The sequence below is a fragment of the Tursiops truncatus genome, chromosome 9, assembly GCF_011762595.2.
Source record: "Tursiops truncatus isolate mTurTru1 chromosome 9, mTurTru1.mat.Y, whole genome shotgun sequence".
In the NCBI taxonomy this organism is placed as follows: Eukaryota; Metazoa; Chordata; class Mammalia; order Artiodactyla; family Delphinidae; genus Tursiops; species Tursiops truncatus.
This window is the reverse complement of record NC_047042.1, coordinates 99,115,095-99,124,137: the sequence shown is the minus strand read 5'-3', so window position 1 is coordinate 99,124,137 and position 9,043 is coordinate 99,115,095. Positions and strand designations below refer to the sequence as shown.

Here is a 9,043-nt window from a genome sequence, read left to right as displayed (position 1 = left end):
CTCTTGTTTCTTTTATCAAGGTGTATCATCCTCTTTCAAGCATACACGGAAGTAGAGAAAAGAATAAAACAAACCCTCCTGAATCCAGGTTCAACAACGCGTGGTTAATCTCATTTCATTTGTACCCCATGGACTCTTCCACAGCCCTTCTACTTGATTATTTTGAAGTAAGTGACAGACATCATATCATTTTATTAGTAAATATGTTAGCACCTATCTATAAAAGGTAAGGAATTCTTATTAAAACATAACCGCAATACCATCATCACTCCTAAACAATTTATAAAAATTTCTTAGTAGCGTTAAATATCCAATGAGTGTTCAAATTTCCCAATTGTCTCATGAATATTTTGATTCTCTTTGCTCAGATTAGCATCCTAATAAGATTCATACATTATGATTAGTTGATATGCATCCAGTGTCCTTTTTTAAAAAAAATGTTTTTTTGGCCGCTCTGCAAGGCTTGTGGAATCTTAGCTCCCCACCAGGGATTGAACCCAGGTCACGGCAGTGAAAGCGCTGAGTCCTAACCACTGGACCACCAGGGGATTCCCTCCAGTATCCTTTTTTATATATAGGTATGACATATCTCTTTGTCCCTTTTGATATTTCCCGGTCTTGAGTTTTATTTTGTCATATATTAGAATTTCTAGTTTTGGATAATTAAACATTTTTCAAGATTACAAAAATTATATATGAATAAATGCTCCTCTCATTGAGATGTGGGGTCTGTGTTTTCTTCCCTTCAATTTGGGGGAGTTGGTGACTTCACCGACCAGTAGAGAGTATGGCAGAAGTGAAGTCATGTGACGTCTGAAGCTTGGTCATAAGAAGCATGCAGTTTCCTTCTTGTTTGCTAGAACACCCACTCTTGAAGCCCTGTCTCCACCTAAGAAGTTTGGTTACTCTGAGACCACCATGCTGTGAGGAAGCCCAAGCCACGTGGAGAGGCCATGCATAAGTGCTCCGTCTATAGTCCCTCCTGAGCATAGCCTTCGAGTCATCTCAGCCCAGGTGCCAGACACATAAGGGAAGAAGATTCCAGATGTTCCTCCTCATTTTCTGAGATACTCTCAGCTTTTGAGCCCTCCCTGCTGAGGCCCCAGACATCATGGAGCAGAGACAAGCCGTCCCTGGTGTGTCCTGTCTGAATCCCTGTTCCACAGAGTTTGGGAGCATAATAAAATACTTGTTATTTTATGCCACTAAATTGGGGCAGTTTGTTACGTGACAGTGGGTAACTGTAACACGGAATCAATTCTCAGGCATTGATGGGGATACTGTGACTTTTGCAAACCAACCCTTGAATGCCCTAGCCTGTGGGTTTGGTAGGTGTCTTTTTTTTTTTTTTTTTTTGGCTGCATTGCACAACTTGTGGGATCTTAGTTCCCTGAACGGGGGTCAAACCTGTGACCTCAGCGATGAAAGTGCAGAGTCTTAACCACTGGACCACCGGGGAGTTCCCTGGTAGGCGTCCTTTTAACTTTCTAGCCAAATCCTTGGATCCAACATCTACACTTGGTATGTTTTCATTTTTATCAGATTTACCCTGGTTTCATCCATTAGAAATTCCAGATTATGGGATGTGGAGCTCAAGTGGCCCCAGGACAGGGAATCGTGCAATTCAAAAGAGCAGGTCAGTTATCACACAGGTGGTATTATCACACAAAGCAAGGAGGTTGAAAAGTGCTTGCCTGCAAGGACCACCAGGGGTCTGGAGCCTGCACGAGGGGGAGGTGAAGACTCTGGGGTGCTTGGGGCTGCCTTTTTAGGTGTGACACTCAGGTTTTCTTGCCGTCTCATTAGGTGGGGAGGCGGTGCTGTAGCCAGGGAAATGGCCCAAATTATTAGGGCCAGGGAACAAGAACAGGGTGGGGGGAAGAGGACACGAGGAGTAGGTGTATCTGGAGTTTGCATTTCTTAGGCTGTTGGTGACTCAGCCACTCAACAAGCACCACTGGGGGCCACTGAATGCAGAACACCATCAGACCTGCTATGAAGAGACACAGAGGTAAGTGAGGGATGGGTTTTGGTCTTCAAGCTGCCCCCAGTGTGGGTGGGGATGCAACAGTCCCACACACACAACAAAACGCATGTGAAGGAGCCCCTTGTCCTCTGGTTTCTAACCTGCTCTCATCTGGGTCCCCTTAAACCAATTACGGTCTTCTGTCTTGGGGGAAAGGTTGGAATCTGTATAATTAACATCCAGTCAAAAAGCCAGGACTCGGCCCCCTCCCCCTGTGTGCCCTGGTTCCCAGTCGGCAGATCCTGGTCCTGGGCTCGCTTGGGTGACTGAGCTCCAAGCAGAGATGGGGACACATAGGTGGTGGTGAGGGGGCAGAGGAGGATTTGCTTGTTCTGCTTCCTTCCAGCCACAGTCGTCCGGGTGGAAATCCACACCTGTTGTATTGGTTCCTATCGCTGCCATACATAAGCTGCCATAGGCTTAGTGGCTTCAAGCAACACGTTTATTCTCTTACCGTCTAGAGTCTGCAGGGCTGTGTTGCTAATAAAGGCTCTTGGGGACAATCCACGTCCTTGCCTTTTCTGCCGACACCCCTGGCTTGTTGCGCCTTCCCCGACTTCAGAGCCAGCAGTGTGGCAGCTTCTCTCCTCTCTGACCCCCTGTCTCTCTCTTACCGGGAAGGACCCTCAGAAGGAAAAAACCCACCCCAGACCCAAGAACAATATAGAAGATTTACGCTGAGAAATCCTTGTGATGATATCGAGCCACCTGGAGAATTTCCCATCTCAGGATCCTTACCTTAATCACACCTGCAGAACGCCTTCCTTTTGCCGTGTAAGGTGACGTATTCCCAGGTCCCAGGGACGTTAGAATGTGGAAATCTTTGTGGGGGGTTGAGTCTGTCTATCCGTCCATCCTGGCCAGCTGCTTTATCCCGTTAATCAGCAATAAGAGTTCCTTCCTTCCTCCCTCCTTCTCTTTTTCTTTTAAAACTTAGATTTTATTATTTTGAGTAGGTAATATGTTCCCATGATTAAAAGATAAAAACAACATAGCACTGGGGTGGGGGGTGATGGCACCTGGGGACCCACCGACCTGGGACTGCGCTGTGGCCGGGACACTTGGAGGCTCCCTCGACCTCCAGAGGGAGGGAGGAGACCCCGCCCCTCCCCACCACCCTGCCCGCCCCACTGTGGGTCCCTTCAGGCTCTCTTCACTCAAAAAAAAAAAGCCCACAAAGAAACCCAGCCAAATGGAGCATCTCTTCTCCCTTCCCTGCCTCAGCCATCCCGTTTCTCCCTGTGTCTTCAGTGCTGTGGTTTCAACGCCTGTGTCCCCGCTAATGTCCAATGTGATGGTGTTAGGAGGTGGGGCCTTTGGGAGGTGCTTAAGTCATGAAGGCGGAGGCCTCACGAATCGATTAATCTTCTTATAAAAGAGACCCCGGAAGACCCCTCACCCCTCTGCCATGGGAGGATGTACCGAAAAGTCACAGGTCTTTGACCCAGAAGAAGCCCCTCACGTGACCTTGCTGGTACCCTGATCCTGGACTTGCAGCCTCCAGAACTGTGAGCAATAAACTTTTGCTATTTAAAAGCCCCCCAGACTACGGTATTTTGTTACAGCAGCTTGAATGGACGAAGACAATGGGTAACCATTTATATTAGAATCATGTGTATTTTTCTTGGGTTTTTATGAATACATATGTTGCTCTCTTACACGAAGATTAGCATGCTATCTATATATTGTTCTATACCTATTTTCTTACTTAGTATATCCTGAAGATCTTTCCCCATCAGTCTAGAGAATGCCCCTGTTCATTCGTTTCTTTTACAATCACCTAAACTGGCACTGTGTGGACACTCCGTAGTTTATTCAGATCTATAGGCTCTCTCCTGTAGAAGGACGTCTGGGTCGTTTCCAGGCTCTGCCAGTACAAACAGTACTGCAGTGGATTACTGTGTACATCTATTCTTCCTCTGTTTGTAGGTAGATCTCCAGGATAACTCTGAGAAGTTGGATCAGTGTGTCAAAGGGTAAAGGTGTTGGCAATTTTGCTCGATTTTTCCATAGTGTCTTCCTGTGGTTGCACTATTGCATGCCTGTCAGCCACCCAGAAGGGTCCCCCACAGCCCCCCGAGAGGGAGCCGTCAGCCTCAGATTCTCCAAACTGATCTGATAGGTCAACTAGTATTTCAGTGAGTGTCCTCGCCTTAGTGATGGAGGTCTTCTCTGGGGTGGAGGCCAAGGCCTGTGTTTCTCATCGGTGTGTGTGCCGCACGCCCGGCCTGGTGTATGGCCTCATCTGCTACGCCTTCTGCAGGAGGCAGCATAGGAGCTGAGGCCTGAGGGGGTTTACTGTCTGTGCTTGGGGTAAGGGGGGCACTCGGGCTTCAGGTGGGAGTTAGTGGGGGGAGGGGGCCTTCACACAGGCCTGTAGGTTCCATTGTAGCTAAAAGGGGGAGGCATCAAGCAGCCCCCGTCCTCCTCAGGGATCCAGCGCTGGACATAGGTGGAGCCATTTTCCAGAGGCCTCACGACCACGAGGTCTCTGGACGCCAGGGACGGGTCCTCTGGGAAGAAGTTGAAGGGCCGGAGCAGGAAGCCCACGGAGTTCCCGGGCGTGGCCGTGTTGGGGATGTCCTCGGAGTGGGGGATGTGCAGGAAGCCCACTGTGACCCAGGCCACCAGGTCCTACAGGAGAGAGGGGTGGGCGGTGCTGAGGATGTTCAGAGGGGAAGGGGTGGGCAACCCCCCTAAGCCCCATGTTTAAGGAAGGGGCAAATCCAGTGACCACCGAGCTTGCTCCCCAAGCAGCAGGCCGGCCCTCACCAACCTGGGACCGGGCACAGATCTTGGGACCGAGCGGGGATCTGGTCTCAGGGTGGGGCTGGAAAGGGCAGAGCTGGTACCTCATCTTCAATGTTCTCATTGTTGTGAAGAAACTCCTCAAAGACCACAGGCGGGTCCCAGGGGTCGTTCTGGTTGTAGACGCTGCTGCTGTGTAGCTCCGACTCCCGGTATTTGGTCACTGCCAGGGGATACCTGTCCGGGCAGAGAGAGGAAGGTAGCCTCCAGCCGCTCCCAGGGAACATCTTCAGGGTCGATGATGGGGGAAAGTTACTGCCTTCGCTCAGCTGCGGGATCATCCCCGGGAGTCAGCCAGACGCACTGTCAACAGAGGCTCCAGGGCTCCGCAGGGGCTCTGTACTTCCCCCCCAAAACAGAGCCATGTGACCAAGATCGTACACACGTGCACACGTACACACACACGCCCAGACATACCACAGCATAGACTCAGAATCTCCTGGACAGAAACACAGACGCACACGGACACAGGGAAACACAGGGACACCGAGAAGAACCTCCCGCCCTCCCGGCCTCCTGGGCCTCCCTCACCTGGCCCAGGTGACAGCCCGTTCCTCCTGCCAGCCCGGGGGCAGCACTTGGTCGGCCATGGAGTGGATCTGCAGTCGGTAGCTGCGCTTGTGGCCCCAGGGGTTCTTCTTGGGGCTGGTAAAGAGCAGGTACTTGGGCAGAGTCTGTCTGAAGAGGAAGGCCGCCTGACGCTCCCGGGAGAACTTCGTCTCCTGGAGAGTCGGCTGGACCAGGCGGTGTCTCGGGCTCCAGGGGTTGGTAATGTTTTCTAGCTTCATGTGCAGGGTCTGGAAGCTATTCTTCGTGCCTGCGTGTGTGCAGGGAAGGAGGAGAGTCAAGCGCTCCGCCCTGGGCCCTCCTTCCCGACCACACCCAGCAACAAACCACGGGAGTGGAGAGGGTATCCGGGGCGTGCACTGAGCCAGAAGGTGGTGGAGGGAAGGGACCGAGGAACTAGCAGACAGCTCAGAGTCGGGCACGGCAGCTGCGGTGATTCCACCGCGACTCTGCACAGTTCCTCTTGAGAGCAGAGCTCTGTGTCTGTTTGCTGAGGCCTTGGCCCCAGCAAAGGGCAGCTGACCTTTCCCCAGGGGAAGAGACTATGCCTTGGTCCCAGCAAAGGGCAGCTGGCCTTTCCCCAGGGGAAGAGACTATGTCAGTGCCCGCTGGGCCCAGGGGCAAGAGGGGCGGAGTGAGAAGAAGCCGCCCACCTGGTCACGGGGGGCCCTTCTAACATGTGATTTGATGTCAGGCCACATCCTGTCATTACGCCCATGACATCTTTTAAGGTGACACCACTAACTCAGGAGACACGAGGAGTATTCCTGACGTCACCGCATCCACTCAAAGCACCACTGGGCATTATCACCTCCCCTGCCCTGTGCACGCCTTTCTCTCCGGTCCGTCCCCCTAGGGGGTCAATGCAGCACCAGGGGAACAGCTGGCACTATTCACGTTCACCATTTTGCAGGGGCACACGGGTTTCTAGCACTGCAGGTTCCACGCATGCAGGCTGGGTAAACTCTCCTGGTATTGCACTTCCAGGGGGGGTCTAAGCACCATCTCCCACGAGTGTAAGTTATTGCTCTGATGTGGACATTTGGCCCGGAGGGTGGTTCCGAGCCCGAGTCCTACCTGCCACGTCCAGGTCAACGCGGTAATGCACTAGGTGGGTGTGCAGGTTGCCAAGCAGGTGTGTGTGCAGGCGGGTCCCGTGGCGCAGCCCCTCGGGGGTGTAGAAGGTGGCATGGACATAGCCGGTGGCATGCATCTTGGCCTCCATCACCCCATTGGGGTAGAAGATGAAGTCCCAGATATAGTCATAATTGTAGACCGTCGAAGTGGTCCTCAGCACGAGCACCTGGCCCTTGAGGCCCGCGTAGAAGTTGAAGCCGTCGCTGAAGTTGGAGTTGAAATGCCGCCGGATGGGCACCCCCGTAGGCATCTCGAAGAGACAGAGGGCTCGAGGGTAGAGGACAGGACCGTCGGCGTCGTAGTAGTGGAGGGCATCCAGGAAGGTGGCCGTCTCCGGGCAGTCGATGCCAGGGGCCAGCTCATGAGTGACGCTGCCCAAGCCCCAGCCGACGTCTATGTACTTGGTCTGCATGCCCGCGGGCGTGTGTCCTCCGTACAGCGCCACGGCCTCCTGCACGCTCACCTCGTAGGCTATACGCTCACCTCCGAAGTGCACGTCCAGGACCTGCAGCCCTGAGGACGAGCGCAGCCGGAAGGCGAAGCTCCAGCCCCCGTAGAGCACAGTGTTGTCCTCCAGGCTGTAGCGGGGGCCCTCGGGCTGCACCAGGCGGGGGCCGTTCTTGGTGATGGCGAAGTCCCCACGTGGCTGGTAGAAGGAGAAGAGGGCTGCCTCTGGTAGGTTCTCTCCATCCTTGTCCTTGGCGAGCGGGTCTGCCAGGACTACTGCATCCACCTCTCCGTCGTCATACTTCTGAGCCAGCTCTGCGGGGCTGCGGTAGAACTTCCCGTTGTACCAGACCTGCTCCACCGTCCAGTCTTGGGGGTTCGTGCTTGCGTGATCCACCAGGAGCTCCAGCCCCGTGGGGTGCAGGAAGTAGCCTTCCATATGGCGCTGCAGGATGAACCAAGAGCGGCGCTGGCCGGAGGCCAGGCCACGGGGCGCCACGTCTGTGAACGTCAGGCACCGCTCGTGGCAGTTTCCAAATGTGAAGCCCGTGGTGTGACGGAAAAACTGGTGCAGGGGTTTGCTGGCCTCCTCCAGGGTGTGGCTCAGGAGGCTATACTCTGCCTTGGACATGGGCCTGGAGGCCCAGGAGGCCTGGTGCCCGGGCCTGTGGGGCAGGTGTCGCATGTAATGGGGCCTGGGCAGTGGTCCCACAGCAAACTCGGTGATGTTGGGATGCTCCTGGGCTCCGAAGAAGATGACAGCGCGCGCTTCCCGAACGGGAGCCCGGTGGCCTTTATCCAGAAATTTCAGCACGTGTTGCTTCTTGGGCAGCAGCATCTCAATGAGGAACACGGAGTTCTTGGCCATGGTCAACGTGCTGGCTGGCTGCAGACTCAGCTCCTTCTGGGACCAAAGGAAGCCGTGCACGGCCTTCAGCTCTTGGGCGCTCAGGTCCGCAAACACCCTGCCCTTGTTGCCCGGGCTCCGTGGGGAGCCCTCTGCCGCGGCCAATGTCTGTAGCACCAGGATGGCAGCGCCCGCCCAGCCGAGGGCCAGGGTCTTCCGCCCCATGGTCTGGAATGCAGTGGAATAGATGAACTTAGTTTTATGGGAGGAAATGGGTTTCCACCAGGTCGGGTCTTGGACTACGATATCCCTTGGCCTCGTGTTTTTCCCACAGACTCACTTCCTGGCTCGTCCCCGCCCAGCTCGAGGCAGCCCTCAGTGGCAGCAGGGGACGCACGCAGCTCCCAACACTGCTCTGGTCTCTGCTGTCCATCGACTTTAATTCTGCTGTCTCCTCCCTGGTCCGTAAACCTCTTTTAGTCCCGTAGATTTTCTTACTTGTGCAAACTCCTTTTCCCCTTCTCTGTGCGTTATCTGCGGGGCAGCTCTTATCTCTCCAGCTTTAGGTCACTCGGAGATTCACAGTGCCCCTCAAATCCCACAAAATGCCTATTGTGCCATGGGTATTGACGGCAAAACTGCGTTTTTGATACAACACGATATTTTTTATGTAGATAAAATCTGAAATTTAGAAGTTCAAAGATGTGGCTCTGGAGCCAGGCTGCCAGGTTTCGAGTGCTAGTACATCTCACCATTGGGAACAGCTGTGTGGCCTTGGGCTCCTTGCTTAAACTCTCTGGGCCTCCACTCACCCAACGGTGAAATGGAAATAAATGGAAAAATCGGTTGGACAATAAAGATAAAGTGTTTAGAACAAAGCCTGCCTCCTGGGAAGCACTCAAGAAGTGCGAGCTTTTTGTTTTATTTATTTTTATTTTGCGGTACGCGGGCCTCTCACTGTTGTGGCCTCTCCCGCTGCAGAGCACAGGCTCCGAACGCGCAGGCTCAGCGACCATGGCTCACGGGCCCAGCCGCTCCGCGGCATGTGGGATCTTCCCGGACCAGGGCACGAACCCGCGTTCCCTGCATCGGCAGGCGGACTCTCAACCACTGCGCCCCCAGGGAAGCCCTAACCATGCTTCTTAAGTCTTTTGTCATTTATAGACAGTTATTGTTTTAACCTGATGCTTTTACAAAAATGCCTGTAGATG

General features: G+C 53.7%; 1 protein-coding gene across 1 annotated transcript; it reads right to left on the bottom strand.

Annotated features, from left to right (window-relative positions):
* Nucleotides 1–3,639: 3,639 nt before the first annotated feature.
* AOC1 (amine oxidase copper containing 1) lies at nucleotides 3,640–8,057 on the bottom strand. Its single transcript, XM_033862735.1, has 4 exons — nucleotides 6,479–8,057; nucleotides 5,366–5,651; nucleotides 4,879–5,011; nucleotides 3,640–4,660 (listed from the first exon to the last, which is right to left on the bottom strand). The coding sequence occupies exons 1-4, from the start codon at nucleotides 8,055–8,057 to the stop codon at nucleotides 4,391–4,393; spliced, it is 2,268 nt and encodes a 755-aa protein (XP_033718626.1). The 3' UTR covers nucleotides 3,640–4,390.
* Nucleotides 8,058–9,043: the final 986 nt, after the last annotated feature.